Source organism: Kogia breviceps, chromosome 1, assembly GCF_026419965.1.
Source record: "Kogia breviceps isolate mKogBre1 chromosome 1, mKogBre1 haplotype 1, whole genome shotgun sequence".
Lineage (NCBI taxonomy): Eukaryota > Metazoa > Chordata > Mammalia > Artiodactyla > Physeteridae > Kogia > Kogia breviceps.
Genome location: NC_081310.1, coordinates 148,781,240 through 148,799,285, shown reverse-complemented (window position 1 = coordinate 148,799,285; position 18,046 = coordinate 148,781,240). Strand labels below are relative to the sequence as shown.

At 35.8% G+C, this 18,046-nt stretch overlaps 1 protein-coding gene across 11 annotated transcripts in view; it reads right to left on the bottom strand.

The window, feature by feature from the left end:
- Positions 1–18,046, bottom strand: part of DOCK7 (dedicator of cytokinesis 7) — a 194,636-nt gene that overhangs the window by 87,046 nt on the left and 89,544 nt on the right. For 9 of the 11 annotated variants that reach the window (XM_059051798.2, XM_059051848.2, XM_067006811.1 and 6 more), the window contains 4 exons: positions 15,188–15,258; positions 11,270–11,408; positions 10,227–10,328; positions 2,068–2,154 (listed from right to left, as the gene is read on the bottom strand). In XM_059051798.2, coding sequence (XP_058907781.1) covers positions 2,068–2,154; positions 10,227–10,328; positions 11,270–11,408; positions 15,188–15,258 — 399 coding nt within the window. Of the gene's footprint in view, positions 1–2,067; positions 2,155–10,226; positions 10,329–11,269; positions 11,409–15,187; positions 15,259–16,109; positions 16,915–18,046 lie in introns of those variants that run through there. The other 2 variants (XR_010835206.1, XM_067006852.1) reach the window with 2 other exon arrangements.

The following is an 18,046-nucleotide window of genomic DNA, read 5'->3' as shown; positions in this document are numbered from 1 at the left end:
GTAGTTGTGGCACATGGGCTTAGCTGCTCCGTGGCCTGTGGGATCTTCCCGGACCACGGATCAAACCCATGTTTCCTGCATTGGCAGGAGGATTCTTAACCATTGCACCACCAGGGAAGTCCTTTGCTGTTGTTTTAAAACATGATATAGAGCACCCTGTCTTTTTACTTTCCCTACCTCACTGTGCAGAAAAGAGTTAACAGAGCAAGCTTAAGACATTTCAAAGGCCTGCTTACAAGGTTGGCCCTTGGCTGGCATCTGGGAACTTGGATTTCAGGAGAGTTCCCACTGATAGGCAATTGCTCACTATACCTAACCTGTTTGTGCAAGCAACATGGTTTATGCTTAATACCTGCTTTCCTTTTGCAAATCTAGGATTTTGGTATGTGTTAGGCAGAGGGTGTCTACGAGACAAGCCTATGGTAAAAATGGGAACTGAGCTTCCCTGGTAGACAACATTTCACATATGCTGTTTCAACTTATCCTCTATGACTCCAGTAGGAGAAAACTCTTGGAAGCCTGTGTCCTATTTCCTCTAGACTTGACCTCTTTCCCCTTACTTTATTTTGCTTTATATCTTTCACTAAAATAAGCCACAGCTGTGAATATGACTATATGCTAAGTCCTGTGAGTTCTGCTAGAAAATAACAGAACTTAAAGGTGGCCTTGGAAACCCCTGCATACCACCCCTTGCCTTTTCAAGTTGGAGAACCCACATATTCCATTTTGAACAGCTGCCTCTTCTCACTCTACATTTTCTCCCTGGAAAATCACATTCACTAGTACCATTTCAGCTATCACATTTATTCTGTTACCCCCAATCCTAAACTCCTAATTAATTACAACTGCCTATACAACATCTTCATCTGAAGTGCACAGGCAATTCAAACTCAAAAACAAACTCATTATAGCCCCATAATTTCTCTCCTTTATTATGCTCCCAAATTTACTTCTCTCACACTTACTATTTACGTTAGAAATCACCACACACCCTAAATTCTGTGGCATTCAAGGTCCTTCATAAACTTTTACCAGCCTGGTCTTCTATGCTCATATACCATGATTTCCCACATACTTTAAATTGCAGTCACACCAGATTAATTACCCTTCCTTCAGCAGATTACTGCCTCTTTGCACTTGCTTTTTATCAATTGCATTGTCTACCCTCTCTCTGTATGGTAAATGCCTACTCACCAATTCAACAACTCAGTTCCCAGCAAAACAAACAACTCTCTCTCTGTACTTGAAAGGATTTAGTTCATATATCTAACATAATACTAGTTTTATTATAATTATTTTCGCACTTCCCCGTATTTCACTGTAAGGTACTTTAAGGGCAGGCTCTTTCCTTCACAGGTAACAACATCCCTGACCTCACAGAGTTTACAGTCTAATGGGGGAAAGAACCAATAAACAAAGGATATGAATGCATTTATATGTACACACACACACACACACACACAGTGAGAGAAAGCAAAAGTGCAAGAGCATGCAAGCGAAAATAAGCAGTAAGGAGTGCAGGGTAAGATGATACAGAGTGATGGAGCTGCTATGTTTAAAAGAGTCACCAGCAAAGGCTTCTCTGAGGTAAGGAGAAGGCCTTAATGAAGAGAAGTCAAATGAATGTGAGAAGGAAAAGCACTCCAGCTAAAGAAAGAGTAAATACAAAGGCTTTGCGAAGAGCTTGGCACATTCCAGAAATATAGTGAAAAATATGGTGATCCCTAAGAATCCTTCGCATTTGAAATATCTAAGTTTATGAGAAATAAAACGAGCTGGATGATGGTTTTTCAACTCTAATTATTCTATGTTCTAGAAACTTAGAAAAAAAATCACTGAATTTTCAAAATGAAGTCAATAACATTTTGAAAAGTAAAATGTTTGATTTTGTTCATATTAAATGATATTTTATTGATTCCTTTAAAAAGTAACTTCCAAACCTATACATTTTTAACTGATATATAGTCTCATATATCTTACAGCAGACAAAACTGATTTAAGTTCTAGACAGAATGTTCAATTCATTTCAGTGAAATCTGATCACAAAAATTATTAAAACTCACTTACTTGTGTATGGATAGATGAAACAGCAACAACTTCAACATTAAAAACACCTTTGTGATTATCTACCCATTTCATGCCAGGTAGAGGAACCTGTAAGATATTGAATACAATGACCACAGATGCTTAATTTGATTATGAATTCTGAAACAAATGTAAATTATGAAAAAAAATTACAATATCTCAATGAGAAAAAATACCGTGGAAATATATATTATGCACTACAAATAAATGTAGAACTTATATTTTGTTCTTATTACAAAAATCAATATGTTTCCTACAAGAGAAGTAAAATGTTCAAGGAGCAAAAGGCAGAAAATATACACTCAAAATTCTATCTTTCCAGAAACATATACCTTTATATCATTCCAAATCTTCCCTTATGCACGTGTATTGTTAAATATACCCTTACATAGGTGATAGATCAAACATATTATATTGAAACCTGTTTTTCACCTATTACATTGTGAATCTCTTTTCATGCCAATAAATTCACATCTACAATATCTTAATGGCTTACAGTATCCTATTCTCTTTATTTTAAACACTTCTATTATGTTTTAATTGGGCTTTAAAATATTCATAAGCAAAGGAAGACTACTGTTTTAAGGATTAGAAAACATTTTTTCTGATATAAATTGCTAGCAGTGTTAATTAAAATCATATCACAAAAATTATTTTTAAAAGGGAGTACATCAGTTCCCTCTATTCTTCCTGCTGAGTACAGCTAAAAACACTGAACATGATACACAAAATAAACATAAAGACTGAAAGGGGAGAAAAGGATGCAGACGGGCTAGGGACCTCAGGATACAAGGAACTATAAGGCAGTGTTTCCTGGGTTTTAATTTTGCCTCATGTATCCTGGGCTAGTTGCTAGAGAAGCTGGCAACCCAGAATCGCCAAAAGAAACAGACAAAAAACAAAAACAACAACAACAAAAAACTCCAGGAAAAGCCTGCTCCCTCTAGTGAAATGCAACAATTGCCCTAATCTGGCCAAACACAAGGAAACAACAAATCACAGCCCCATTCCACCTCCACAGGCTGAGTGAGGGATCTAGGTGTCCACCCTTAGCTGGCTATAATGAAGTTCCTCAGTCCCTACCCCACCCTCACAAACACTGTCTGGTATCAGAAAAGACAGAGATGGGAACTGGTCCTAATCCAGTGATAAAAAGTACCTCCACTAATTGTGGGGTCAGTGGAGGCCAAGCAGGGAAAAGTAACAAGCTTCCCCCTCACCCTCACAGCCAGAGAGGTGTCAACTGAGGCCCGAAATCCTACCTCCACCCAATAATAAGCCACCCCCAACCCAACGCAGAGTGGGGAATGTGAATCTTTACCTCCACCTGGCAACAGGACCTCTCCCTACTGTTAAAACACAAGACTTATGTAAGATCCAGAGTCATAACATAATACCCAAAATGTTCAGGATATAACAAAAAAATCACACATCATACCAAGAACCAGAAAAATTTCAACTTAAATGAAAAAAGACAATCAACAGACATCAATATTTAGATACTGGACAGATCTGACAAGTTTAAAACAGCCATCAGGGGAAAAAAAAAGCTCCACAAGCAATTACAAACATCCTTGAAACAAATGACAAAAATAGAAAGTCTCAGCAAAACAAAACAAACAAACAAAAAATATATATACATATATAGGAAGATAGGATTTCTTTCCCATTGTTTTATATTTTTATTATATGAAGAAAATGAAACCAAATAAAGTAAGTTTCCTATTACAAATTTCGATACTAAGTAGGTAAGAAATGCAATATCTTTACTGAGGCATATAATACAGGTACTGAAACTTTAAAAAAGAAACCAACTCTGGTGCAGTAAATTGAAACTACTCAGTACAAGAAACAGTACTAGTTCTTTCAACCCAAAACACTCATTTTCAGCTTTAAAAAAAAGGACACCCAAATAAAATGTGAACACATACTTCTTTAAAAACAGTCTGAAGCATCAATATCTTCTGGGCACTTGAAGAAATGTAAATAATCAAGCCCCAGCCCAGACCTACCTCATCAGTAACTCTGGGAGTAAGGTTAAACAACTGGTGTTACTACAAACACTCCAGGTGATTTTGATGTATGCTAAAGTAAGAACTACTCTCTTAAAATATTCTAACAAATAGTGTGGCAATAGGAATGGCATAATAGTAGCAGACACTTCTTTAGCACTTTTCATGTGCCTGGTACCATTCTAAATGTTCTACATACGATTAATCATTCAGTCATCAACATAACTCAATTATTGTAGGCATTAATTATTCTCAATTTACAGATAAGGAAATTCAGGCAGAGAGACTATCTTAATCAGCTCGGTTTGCCACAACAAAATGTCATACACTAGGTGGCTTAAATAACAGAAATTTATTTTCTCACGGTCTGAAGACTAGAAAAGTCCAATATCAAGGTGCCACCACAGTCAGTTTCTGGTGAGAACCCCTTCCTAGCTTGCAGATGACCACCTTTCACTGTGTCCTCACACAGCCAAGAGAGCAAGCTCTCTGGTGTCTCTTCTTACAGAGCACTAATCCCAGCCTGAGGGCCTATCCTCATGACCTCATTTAACCTAATTACCTCCCAAAGGCCCCATCTCCAAATTCTATCACATTGGGGGTTAGAACAATTTAGTCCATAGCAGAGTAAGAAACTCACCTGAGGTCAGTGGGAGCTGGGAGTGAAATGTTGTATATTATGTTATACTGCCTTTCAAAGGTATATGAGATTAGAAAAAAAAATCAACAACAGAAAAACTTTCATAATCCCACTCCCGTTTGAGAGCTAACTTTGCTAAATTTGTTGTATATTTTCCAAACCATTTCCACCCAGTTGCTGATATACCTACATATTGAGTTTGGTTGTCACTACATTATTTGTTTGTTTTTATATTTTTATTACAAATGTCCCATTGGGATATTTAAATCTATATCACTCCTCTTAACTACTGTACCACTGTATGGCTGTACAAAAATTTAATTAAACCCTTGGTCAATATCCAGGTAATTTCCACTTTTTACTTTTTGCTAATACCAATAATCCTGTAATTTTCTTCTTTAAATTCATATAACAAATATTTATTTAAGTCTCCACACAGTTTTCTAGGTACTAGGGTTTCATGATAAACGTAACATCTGCTCTCACGGAGCTTACTACCCATTTCTTGCAGAAAAAAAAAAAGAATTTCAGATAGTGATAAGTATTTAGTAAATAAAAATGGATTTAAAAATGATAGGCTAGGGGCTTCCCTGGTGGCGCAGTGGTTGAGAGTCTGCCTGCCGATGCAGGGGACACGGATTCGTGCCCCAGTCTGGGGGGATCCCGCATGCCGCTGAGCGGCTGGGCCCGTGGGCCATGGCCACTGGGCTTGCGCTCCACGGCGGAAGAGGCCACAGCGGTGAGAGTCCCGCGTACAGCAAAAAAAAAAAAAAAAAAGATACACTTGGGGCTTCCCTGGTGGTGTGGTGGCGCAGTGGTTGAGAGTCCGCCTGCCGATGCAGGGAACACGGGTTCGTGCCCCGGTCCAGGAGGATTCCACATGCCGCAGAGTGGCTGGGCCCGTGAGCCATGGCCGCTGAGCCTGCGCGTCCGGAGCCTGTACTCCACAACAGGACAGGCCATAGCAGTGAGAGGTCTGCGTACCGCAAAAAAAAAAAAAAAAAATGATAGACTGTACCAGCAGTGTGTAGGAAGGAAGGGTTGTCATGGAGTGAGGGAAAGCCTCTCTGAGGAAGTGCTATTTGAAATATATAATGAAATAACTATAATGAAAAGACTCCAGCCATGAGGAGATCAGGAAGAAGAAAGACAAAATTCAAAGACTGAGAGGCTGGAAAAAATTTGGAAGAAGCTGTAAGTACGGAACAAGGGGTGTGGTGGTAGTAGAAGATGATGCTGGAGAAGTGGAAGACCCCAGGTCTTTCAGAGATTTCCTGTAGGTCACAGGAAAAAACATCTAGATTATATTCTAAGTACAATGAAATTCCAAAGGAACATTTTATTTTGATAATAAACTCTAAATCTTAGTAATATAATGCTGAATGAAAAAAGCAAGTCTCAAAGGATTATTTATAGCATAATAACCTTTTCATTAAATTCATAAAATAAGCAAAGTAAACAATGTATTCTTTAGGCACACATATACCTCAATTAAAAAGTAGTTTTAGAGATTTCCCTGGTGGTGCAGTGGTTAAAAATCCGCCTGCTAATGTAGGGGATTCGAACCGCACGGGTTCGAGCCTTGGTCTGGGAAGATTCCACATGCCGTGGAGCAACTAAGCTGTTGCACCACAACCGCTGAGCCTGTGCTCTAGAGCCCGTGAGCCACAACTACGGAGCCTGCGCGCCTAGAGCCCATGCTCCACAACAAGAGAAGCCACCGTAATGAGAAGCCCGCGCACTGCAACGAAGGAGCAGCCCCCGCTCTCCGCAACTAGAGAAAGACTGTGCACAGCAACGAAGACCCAACACAGCCAAAAATAAATAAATAAATTTTTTGGAAAAAAAAGTAGTTTTACAGGGGTGTGGGGGGGGTGATTGAGATTGGGAGACTGGGATTGACATATATACATTAATATGTATAAAACAGATAACCAATAAGAAACTGCTGTATTAAAAAATTAAATTAAAAAAATAAAAGATTCTATGGGGAAAAAACCTTACAGAAAAATGGTCTGAGATAGTATCTCAGTCACCAAAATAAATGGCCTCTCACGCATTTTATTTCTGGCCCACATAGGCTGAAATCACCATGGAACTCTTTTCTTACCATACAGACCATTTATACTCAGTTTTATTTTACCCCAACTCTGAAGTACATTTTTAAATCATCTTTTTCTCCCTAATATTTTACTTCTTTGCTTGTTAACGTCTCTCTTTGCAGCTCTACGTTTTTTATTCTCAAAATCTGATTCCTGGCTCACCCACCTGCCCCCACCTTCCCAGAAATGATTGGAAATACAGATGTATAACCAACTCAGAAGATTTTTTTTTTTAAGTTCAGTACATGAAACCTCCAACCACATCTGGCCATTCACCATTCCAGACATTTTGGTAGGTGTTGATTTCCCCCTAATATTTTGATGTTTGTAATACACTAAATTCTCCATTAATCAGAATGGAATATTCTGGTTAAATTTCTAAAGAAGATAAAATTTTTAATAAACTTTTGCTCTTGCTGGAAATAAAAAAAGTAGTTTTAAGAGGCCAGTTTTCAAAACAATGTGAATGTACTTAATACCACAGAACTGTACACTTAAAAATAGTTAAAATGGGGCTTTCCTGGTGGCTCAGTGGTTGAGAGTCCGCCTGCTGATGCAGCGGACGTGGGTTCGTGCCCCGGTCCGGGAAGATCCCACAGGCCGCGGAGTGGCTAGGCCCGTGAGCCACGGCCGCTGAGCCTGCGCGTCCGGAGCCTATGCTCCGCAATGGGAGAGGCCACAACAGTGAGAGGCCCGCACACCGCAAAAAAAAAAAAAGTTAAAATGGTAAATTTTATGTTATGTATATTTTACCACAATTTTTTTTAAAGGCTAGCTTTTTGTAGTTGGAAGAAGAGTGTGGAATAAGGGAGGAGCACATAAGTGATGTAAACTATTGTCAGTGTTCTAGCTCTTGGATTGGGTGGTGGATTCATGAGTGTGTATTATATTATTAAATAAAATAACAAAAAATTGAAAAGTGTAACTATCCTCAGGTGTAACCACTGTTAAGTTAAAAAATATCCTATATGCTGATCTTTGCATACCTATGCAAATAGAGATGATAAACTGCCATGCTAGTCTATATGTCAATCTTGTATGAATCTTGTAAGCATGAATCTGCTTCCTGGAGCCCAATAAACACTAATCCTGAAAAGATGATGACACTGAACTGAGATAAATTCACTAGAATACCATCACTCTGTTGAGGTATATTGGTGGCCCAGGTTTTCCTCTCACCATAAAGTTCCAACAGTATTCAACACGAATGAGTCCAGTTTGGGACATATTATGTCTGAGATATCTATAGAACATCCTGGCAAAGACATCACTAGGCTTTTTAATTTACCAGACAAATAACTGGCAAGAAATGAGTGAGCAGAGATGCAGATTTAATATCCATCAACTAGCAGCAGGAGTAAGGAGCATCTTGGTCTTCTTCTAAGTTTTATACTACACCACTCTGAGAGTACTGTTCACAGAACTGCAGTCAGTGATCCTGCCTGGGAAGACTGCTTACAGGTTCAGAGTGAAAAGAACATGAAAACTTAAGGGGGAAACACCAGAAAACCAAGAAAATGTGGTGAAACAAAGCCAACAAAGGTTCACCTTCTTTTGTACCCACTTTTAAGAAGACAATGATCCACTTATCACTGAAAATGACCACTGAGTGAAATATAATAAATATAATAATATAATAATAAATAAATAAATAAATATATATATTAAATAAATATAATAAATAATAAATATAATAAAGCAATAGCTCACTAGTTACAGAAATTAGTTTCTCAGCACCTAAGTGTGATTATATGGCAAGGTTCATATTCTAAGGTCCAAAGAACTGTTGAAGTTAACACATATCAGAAGTACTCTGACTTTCTGAATCAAAGAGAGCTCAACCTCTACCAGGAAAGTGAATACAAAACTGCATTAAGCAATAACCTATAAAAGTCAAATATTTAAATATTTATCTCTCACTTGCTTTAAAATAAGCACTAAAATTAATATATACTATTCTTTAAATATAATAATGAAACTAAGAATATATACTGTTCTTTTAATATAGTAATTAAAACATACAAAAGTTTAAGCACTTAATCAGGTGGTTTAATCTCACATATCAATCAGCCATACTATGTATCTATAGTCAAATCCAAATTATCACCATATTCTTTATATATGAACATACACGTTGTGGCTAGAAGAAAACCATCAGCCTCCCCCTTTAGAAAGCTGACCTTGCATCTGCAAGTCAATTAAGAACAAATCCATAACTTCTATAAAATTATATTTTCTTTTAAAATATTTCCTTTTGAAATATAATGCCACCCCTGACAGAAGACTAACTTATTTTATTAAAAAGATATGTTCCTGGAAAACTGAATGAAAGATGTGGGGGTTGGGGGCGGGGGGTTCTATCCTATTTCTTTCCTACGGTCTTTATTCATTCATTTAATAAATATTAACTGTCTACTATGAGCCAACCACTATTCTAAGCACTGGTAGATACAGCAATGCATAAGAAAGACAAAGTCCTTAACCTCATGGAGTTTATACTCTGTAGACAATAAACAGATAAACAAAGATATATGAACTATAAAGTCAGTGATAAGTTTTTTTTTTTTTTCGGCTGCGCCCCACAGCATGTGGGATCTTAGTTCCTGACCACAGATCGAACCTGAGCCCCTCCAGTGGAAGTGCAGTCTTAACCACTGGACTGCCAGGGAAGTCCCAGTGATAAGTATTATGAGGATAAAGCAAAGGGATAAAAAGCAGTGGAGGCTGCTACTTAAAACAAAGTAATTATAGGTGACTTCTCTGAAGAGGGGATATTTGAGTAGATATCTGAATTAAATAAGAAGCAGGTCTTGTGATAGAGCATTGCCAGCAAAGGAAAGTACAAACGGCCTGAGATGGGAATGTGCTCTTCATGTATGAGGAACAACAAAGGTGCTGTGCTATATAGTCAGGGCAAAGTGACAGAGAATGGTGAGAAAGGAGGTCAGAGCAGTAGCCTTACATTGCTTTTTTTTTTTTAATTAAAAACAATACAAATTTATTTGTGAAAACTTTTAAAGTTCTATTCTGAAAAATAAATGCCACCAGGAGAACATTCACAAGACACATTTCAGATTAATGGTTACAAACAGTTGTAGTCAAAGTATTAAGAGACATTGGTAATCATCATGTAATTGTTCTCTGAAAAGGCACTTTGGTTTTTGAACAGTGGCTACTGATTCTTGATTGAGATTTTCCCAATGTTTTTGTTTCTTTCAAGTCACATATGTCATCATCAAAGCTGCTAATGTCCCTTGGAAAATAATATTATCACTTCACTATATATATACATAGAGAAAGAAGAAACAGCAAGTTTGAGAAAACTATCTTTGTAATGAAAAGCCCATTTCATTCAAACTGGAGAATTTCAATGTGAGAGACACTGACCTCAGGAGACAGTACAGAATAAGCCTGTGGTGGTTTTTCCAGTGAGACCGGTAGGCAAAACTGCCCAGTCTTTAATCGTCCATTCTGAAGCATCGGTATCCACTTTTAAATAAAAAGGAAACAATATTAATTTAAATATGTTTGTTATAAAAGTAATTACTTGGAAAATCTGTTTTAAGAACTTGGTATGAGCCGAATTCATCTCACATCACTAAACACCAAGGGAATTTAATTATGTAGGCAATAATAATAGGTTTTCATAATTCCTCTAAAGAAGTTTCCCCAACAATATTTAAGGAGGATCCCCAAAACATTATTACCAACTAACTATGCGATACTTAAATCTATAGCAGGTCCTCATTATCCAAGGGAAAGTTGGTAATAGAAAAGGCCACGAAGTGAATCAATTTTAAACTGGGGTAATAGTGTCAATGTAAACAGGGAAAGAAAGATTTGATTAGATAGGAATGTTGAAAACAAAACTAAAAAGTATGACATAAACTTATTTTCTTACATTTAGCAAAAATTCATGTCATAAGCTGAAGACAAAAGATATGTATCAAATGTTAGTTTTTCTCTTTTAGGTGAAGGCATGCCTTTCTGACAAAATTGTGATAGCACACTGATGTATTCATCTTAGGTTTACTTTTGTAATTCAATAGTAGTGATTTTCAAAAAATACTCAGGCATTTTAATTGCTTTAATTAAGGCAATTAAAAAGGGTTTTAATTGCCAAGGGTCTCTTTTAATCATTTTACATTCAAACCATTTTCTTCCAAAGAACCCTTACAACTGTTACATTTACATAGTACTGTTGGGTAAATATACAATAATCAGGACTAACACCTAAGTGTTTACACATGTTACTTAGTTAATTAATGACACTGGTTAACTATATTGAGCATTTTCTTGTTATGATGACCCTTCCTAATGAACATGGGGAATCAGATAAGGAATACTCAAATAATGAACACCAACTATCTTAAATATTGTTAATTATTTTTAAGATCAAAAGGCTAAATATTTAACAAAAATATACTTACTGTGTATCCAACAGGTGTTTCAAGAGGAGTATTTTGTTTTTGTTGACAACTAACATGATAAAAAGTAAAAAGCAAGTGATGATGGTCAGTTAAAGTAGCAGGGAGTTTAACCTTGATTTCTTCATGAAAATCAGGAGACCTTCATACAAAAACAAAACAAAACAGATCAGTAGTCAGTAATGTGTTCAAAATAAACAATTATTGCATTTGTATGTTTGAGTAATTTTTAAATTAATTTCAGGATTCATGCTTAATTTTTCTTCTAGTCCAAAATATTTTTATTTCCAAACTCTTAAGTAACTAACCCCTACTTCCAGATGAGGGAGCTGCCACTGTTTCTGAAATTTCTCATCCTATTTTTATTAATGGGTTGAGTAATCCTACTATTTGAAAATTCATTAATAATCACCACCTTGATGCTAAAATCTTCATTAGATTGGAAACTGTATAAGAAGAGACTAGCGCAAGGCTTTCTATATTTATAAACCAATTTGGATACATATTCATAGAAAAAAAATAATATGAGCTTTTATAAGTGTATATCTTATAACCATACCATAGAAAAACATTTTTCTTTTATAGGAGTACAGCTTCATAGTAAGACTAAACTGCATTATCCTTCTGTTAAAAAAATAAAAAAAGAAAGAAGAAAAAAGGAATCTTTAGACAACTTGGTATCAAGATGGGCTCTCTATGGAATGTCTATTATTCCATTGCTAAAGAAATAAATGTTACCTAAACATGGACTAGTTGTGTATTGACTGACAGCTTTACAAAAAAAAAAAAGGAAAAGGAAAAGAGAAAAAAGAAAAAATCAGGGAATCCCCACAAATTGCAACGTGTCCCACTGTTTAGAAGGGCTCCCAGCTACTAAGGAATACAACAAATACCATATTTGATCAAACCAATGGCACTTGCATCTCAATATTCATTGAGAGTGGGCCCTAAGAGCATTTTTATAAGATAGCATGGCTGCTATTTATGATATAGACCTAAAAGGGACAGAACCTTAGCATCCCCATCTTCCATATTCAGTTAGTATCTCTCTGTTGTATTCAATGAAAATACATCCAAACCATATAGTTCCAACTACCTTTAAAGTGAAGCCCATCCCACCAGTTAGGGATTTTTCTCTGATGCTAAATATGTCAAATATTCTTCCATCTCAAATAAGCCTCAAAAATGCTAACAGGTGTAGATCTGATCACAGAAAAATTAAGTGGCATAAGGCTTTTAATACCCATAAGAAAGATAGCTAATGCTAGCCATCTGAGAATTTGATGACTTTGGTAATTAAAAGATGCTATAGATCTTATTACTGATCTCACTAATCACCACTGAATTATGAGAAAGTTGAATTTACTAGTAATGTTAGACTGTATCATTTTAATTCTACTAATGCTAAGAGCAACAAAATAAAGACCTAGCCACAAACTGAGATACTTTTAGAAAATACAACCTTCTTTATAAATATCTTTCCTGGCTTGTAGTGCTTTAGTTCATTTCTTTCCTGAAATCATATTATGTAAAGGCTCTTATGGAAAATTAAACATCTATGAGTTATTCACCAACAAGTATTTTAAATTACCCACCATTAGGCTAAGCACTATGTTACTTTTGTGGTGGTTTTAAAGATGAACATAAGAAAAATAACCCTCAAAAATATATAATTCAGTAGAAATATAAGTAAGACACACATATATCAATAGCTATGCTATAAAGCAGGGGTTGGCAAACTATGGCCACAGGCCAAATCCAGTCCACTACTTCATTTGTATAGCCTACAAACTAAAAATTATTTTTATATTTTTAAGTGCTTAAAAAAATTCAAAAGAATATCTCACTTGAGATATTAAATGAAATTCAAATTTCAGGGTCCATAAATAAAATTTTATTGGAAGACAGCCATGCCCATTTATTTGCAATTTACTGTACACGGCTACTTTTGCACTACAACAGCAAGGTTGGTAGTTGCAAGAGATCAGATGGCGCACAAGGCCTAAAATATATACTATTTGGCCCTTTTTAGAAAAGTTTGCCAACTCCTGGTATACAGCATATAAGGTTAAGTGCTTCAAGAACAGAGCTGAATAGATTACTTCAAGTTTTAGATCAGGGAACTGTCATTTAGGAAGAGATATATGATATGGGCCTTAAAGTATGAGTAGGAGTTCAATTAGAGGGAATCAGTATTACAACAGAAAAAAGATCCAAGAAAGGCCCAGAAACAGGACAGCACAAGATATGCTTGGTAATGAGGCAGAAATAAAATTATCAAGATGTAAAAGATGATTGTATATTAGACAAAATAAGAAGGAAGGCAAGAATGTCTTACATTTTGTGTCAGAGCAACTGGAAAAATCGTAGTAGGATTAATAAAAATAGAGTCAGACAGAGATTGGCTTAGGAAGAGAGTCAAGAACAAATACCTGGATTGAGAAGACCTTAGCAGGCACTCGAATGAATATGCCTAAAAGGCCACTGAAAATACACATCTGTATCTCAGAAAGAAGGTTATGAGAGAAAATAAACAGTGCGAACAAAGGTAAAAGTAGTAGTGTTTTCATTGAATGTAACTCTGGAAATACATATAAGATTATTTAGGGAGAGAATATTATAGAAAAAGAAGGATAAAGGCAAAACTTTAGTGTTTGGTGTGGAAGGCCTATGTTTTAAAGAAAAAGAAAAATTAGAATAATTACTATTAAAAAAAAGTGTTCAAAGGGATAAAAGAAAACCAAGAGAGGGTCATAAAATAAAGGTGAGAAAGAAGAAAGTTTTAAGGAGGGTAAGGAAAAACCATGCTACACAACAGCACTGAAGAAAGACTTTTTTTTAAGTATAGGAAACATATTTTGTGGCAATAACAGATGGAGCCAATGAAACAGAAGACTGATGATGCAAGAAAAGTAATAACTGATGGAGTCACATTCTGAAGAACCTGGATAAGATCGTTTTGAGAGCAGAGATGAAAAGATCCACACTTAGGAAGGTGTGGGCCATTACCACCTTTGAAACAGAGGAAAGGCAGATCTGCATGGAGACAATTTGAGGTGAAGAGCACAGAAGTTGATAGATCTCAAGTTAGATGGTCTCAATCAACTTCATAAAGTAGGAACACTAAGAGTTAAACCAAACACAAAAGAAGTAGGAGCTAGAGAAAGGGGGAAAAGCTTAAAATGGCTACTGCCAAATGGGAGAGAAGGTAAAAAAATGACGACAAAAAAATTTACCAAAGAACAGAGGGGCCAAAAGAAGATAAAATACGATAAAATAAATTACTGTAGCCCCATCATATGATAAAATGACATCAATTTGTGACAACCCTGATTGGCACAATTTTGTGTTTTTTCTCCAATAGCATTCGATAATCAACAAAAAAGAAGGGGGAGAGGGAAGTGAAGGAAGGGGATGGGGAGGGAGGGTAGGAGGAAGAGGAGGAGGAGGGGGAGGAGGAGGGGAAAGAAAGCAGAAGTTAAAGGTTATCCAGAGTTAACTATCAATTCCCAAAGAAGTAAAAGGGAAAGTCACTGAGTCGAAGATTTATTCGATGTTGCACCAATTTAACTGACTAATGAGTGCAAGCTTAGTAAAGAGTTAAGTAAAACTACAAAGTATCAGGTGAAAATAACAGGGAAAGACCAAAGGACCAGAGGCCATAATGATAATCAATAACAATATAATAAAAGTGAAAGGATCAGAGAATTTGACAGAAAAGATGTTTTGTGCATAAAGTCTTATATTTGAGATGTCTACGGAGAGAATGTGCATCTACAGGTTGAAAATTATAACTCTGATGTCAGCTGTCTTGAATTTGCACATCCAGTGCAGCAAAGCATTTGGTAAACAAACTAATGTGACTGCTAACAATGCCACTGAGAAGTGAGAAACTTTGAAAGAAATATTTGAATTCAGTACCTGTTATGATATACTACGGCTGTATAGGCTTCCTTTGAAAATTCTGAACAGCTAGATTTACCAAAGATTACCTGTAACAAATAACAGCATGTTGAAACTTTGTTGTAATAAATGCTGGATGTTTCAAATCTATGTAAGAATTTGTCTGATTTAATAACTGAGAACAATGGGCAAAATAAGCCCAATGAAGAACAATGTGCCTATAAGTTCAATTGCTTAACTGTAAATTTCTTTTCAACTATAGACCCATCTGACATTCAAACATTCAAAAAGTTTCTATCCATTATATTTATATTTATTGGGCAATAAGGTACATTTCTTTCCTTTTTCTTAAAGAAGGTAAAGAATTCAGTTTAAAATCTAGATGTAGCACATCATTTGGAATTTACATAAGAAATATGATCCTAGAATGGTGGCATATATCTACTATATAAATTGGTGGCTTCTCCACTAAAACAAGTCATTCTGAATGTCAAATATAAATTATTTATAAATGATATTAAAATACCCTAATTTAAGTCAAGCTATGTATCCTTTAACTTCCAGTACTCCCTGCAAGCTACTCTACAATGGAAGAGGAGCTCCATTCTTATATTCTTACTTATGTGTTTGTTTTTTTTCAAATCCACCACATTAAAAAAAAAAATACAATACTACTACAATACTTTGGAGAAGGTTTAGAGGTAAAATAATTCAGTCTTGTATATCTGCCTCTCGAATTCTACCAAGCAATACTATGGTTAATTAGGGCAGTAGATTACATAAATGGCTTAATGATGTCAAGGTCATAACTATGATTACTATGTGACAGGTTTACAATGTTATCTAGTCATAGATTAAACTTTTAAGTCTGGCCAGTCATCTCTACACATGCATGAATAGGTATGTGGACATGTCATCACACTTCTATCACACAACTGGTAAAACAACTCAAAGTTTATTCCTTATACAAAGAGGTTAAGTTGCACCATCCTTAAACAAAAAGAACATAATAACAGATATCTGTGTTTCTTTTTGCAACATTTCAAGCAGGTCCTTTCATTTTAAGGGTAGACAAAAGTGTAATAATTATGACTCTCCTGTATATGTCTAATTTCATCAATTTCTAAGACTACCTTACTATGTTTTTATAAAAATGCTGTTCCATTGCCAGAATTATGAAGTTTATGATTTTATCATATCAACATTATATGATCAAAAAATTATCTCAAGATCCATTTCAACAGTCTTCATTTTTTAAAAAATAAGCAAATACAATGTGTCTGTGTGTATACATTATTTCAAAGCAGCCACTCACATAAACATAAAAGCATTATATTTTCATATCACTAATAATACACAAGAGAAAGGAATGCAGTACCTTTTTTCCCTCTGAGAAGCTATTGTTTTTCAAAAAGTAACTTATTTTCATAACACGCAATGATATAAAGTGAAAAGTGTTCCTTTCACCATTTAACGTGTATTTTTAATCATTCATCAACATAGACTGAGCATCAATTATGCCAAGCACTGTGACAGGCAAGATACAGATATGAGTAAGACATGGTCCTTGCCCTCAAGGAGCTCACAGTCTAGGGGTTGAGATAAAGAAACAAACATATAACCATAAAATGAAACAGCCCATAAAAGAAGTGAGAAGACATTAAGGTAGCACCAAAAGAAGGAGTGGTCTAATTGCCGATATGGCTGGATGAAGCTGGGGCTCTGTAGAGGAGGCTATATGTATGCTAAGACAAGGAAGAGTTTGTTAGGCAAAAAATAAAAACAAATTATTTTACATATACTACATTTGTCATAAGCTCAAATTCATATGGCCATTCACATATAGGATAACAAAGCCATCTATTTTCACAATCCAGCATTTTTTCATCGACTATGATTACTATATTCATTCCTTCGGCAGAAATGAAGAGCTAGTAAAAAGCATGAAATGCTCATTCCAAATTCTACATTTAAATTTAAATTCTACATTTATTGAACAAATATTTATTCAGCATGTATTACATGCAAGGATCTGGAACAGCTGTCATAGAAGAATACAAAGACGAATAATCTGTGCTTGCTGCTATCAATATCTATAAATGTTGATGAAACTGAGGCTACAGTGGAAAGGAAAATATATAGTTTTCTTAGTAAATATTGTAGAAAATCAAAAGAACTTGATTCAAATGACTGCCATAGAAGGCTAAAATAAAACTCTGTAAACAGTGCACCTGTTCTTAGCTCATTTTCATTCCACTAGGGTTCTTTCAGAGGTTGAACATCTACAGTGATAGATGTGCTCCTAAATTAAAAATCTACTTTCATGGAACCTGCATTTACTAGTGTCCCACAAATCCTAAATGACAATGTGGGCAGTCAAGAACCTCCCCAGTCTAGCCTCAATCTACTATTCCTGACTTATCTTGCATTGCTCTGGCTTACTGGCAACTCACCACTCTACCTTTGTTGAAGGACATTCCCCAACTTGAATTGCTCTCCTTTCCCCGCAGTCTAGACAGATCCACTGCTATGAACATTTTAACCACGTTTGAGGCACTCTCTCCTTCCTCTGAACACCTACACCTTTGAAACCCTATACTACCAATCTTCTAATAATTAGCACATACCCTGGTTATCAATATTGGTTGCAAAATGTAATCCCTTGGGGAGATTTAAAAATACTGATATCTGCCTGGTATCCCACCCCAGAGATTATAATATAATTGGAATGAGATTGTCTGGGCGTTGGTATTTTTAAAAGCTCCCCAAGTGAGTGTAAAATGCAGCCAAAGTTAAGAACTACTGCCAGAGTTTCTCAACAAAGATGGGAAGAATCATACAAATTAGAATCACCTGGGGAGCATTTTCAAACTATAC